This window comes from Eimeria mitis, genomic scaffold (genome assembly GCF_000499745.2).
Source record: "Eimeria mitis Houghton genomic scaffold, Emh_scaff566, whole genome shotgun sequence".
NCBI lineage: Eukaryota > Apicomplexa > Conoidasida > Eucoccidiorida > Eimeriidae > Eimeria > Eimeria mitis.
In genome coordinates this window covers 3,045-3,556 of record NW_013573918.1, presented here as the reverse complement: position 1 = coordinate 3,556, position 512 = coordinate 3,045, and the positions used below count along the sequence as shown (strand labels likewise).

The following is a 512-nucleotide window of genomic DNA, read 5'->3' as shown; positions in this document are numbered from 1 at the left end:
CAGCAAATGGTTGGCGGCAGCGTGAAATAATCGATCGAACACTTGCTGCTGCTGTTGCTGCTGCTGCTGCGGGGGTTTCTGGTGCAGCAAAAGACACCAGCAGCCGCCCGGCGTCTCGTGCTGCTTCAGCTACATCGCGCCAGCCAAATGCAGCAGCGCTGTTGGGTTGCGGATGCACACAAGCAGCAGCAGCAGCAGCAGCTGCTGCTGCTGCTGCTGCTGCGTCTGCGTCTATCTTAGCAGCAAAAGACTGCAGCAGCAGCAGCAACAGCTTGCGCGTCTCACTGAGGGCTGTACAGCTGCTGCTCCTCAAAGAAGAGCCAACTATAACAGCAAATGTGCTTGTATTGCTGCTGCTGCTGCTGTTGCTGTTGCTGCTGCTGCTGCACGTGCTACTGCTGCTGCTGCTGCTGCTGCTGCTGGCCGTACATCGAGCCAACTTCATCGCCTCTCCAAAGCAGCTCACAGCAAAGGGACTCAGCTGCAGCGAACGGTTCCAACCGTGTTGCTGC

At 57.8% G+C, this 512-nt stretch overlaps 1 protein-coding gene across 1 annotated transcript in view; it reads right to left on the bottom strand.

Moving 5' to 3' along the window:
• The window catches only part of EMH_0016400 (uncharacterized protein), a gene marked incomplete at both ends in the record, with an annotated part of 11,497 nt that overhangs the window by 8,797 nt on the left and 2,188 nt on the right, over nucleotides 1-512 (bottom strand). The window contains 2 exons of the mRNA XM_013500634.1: nucleotides 3-78; nucleotides 467-512. Coding sequence (XP_013356088.1) covers nucleotides 3-78; nucleotides 467-512 — 122 coding nt within the window. The remainder of the gene's footprint in view (nucleotides 1-2; nucleotides 79-466) is intronic.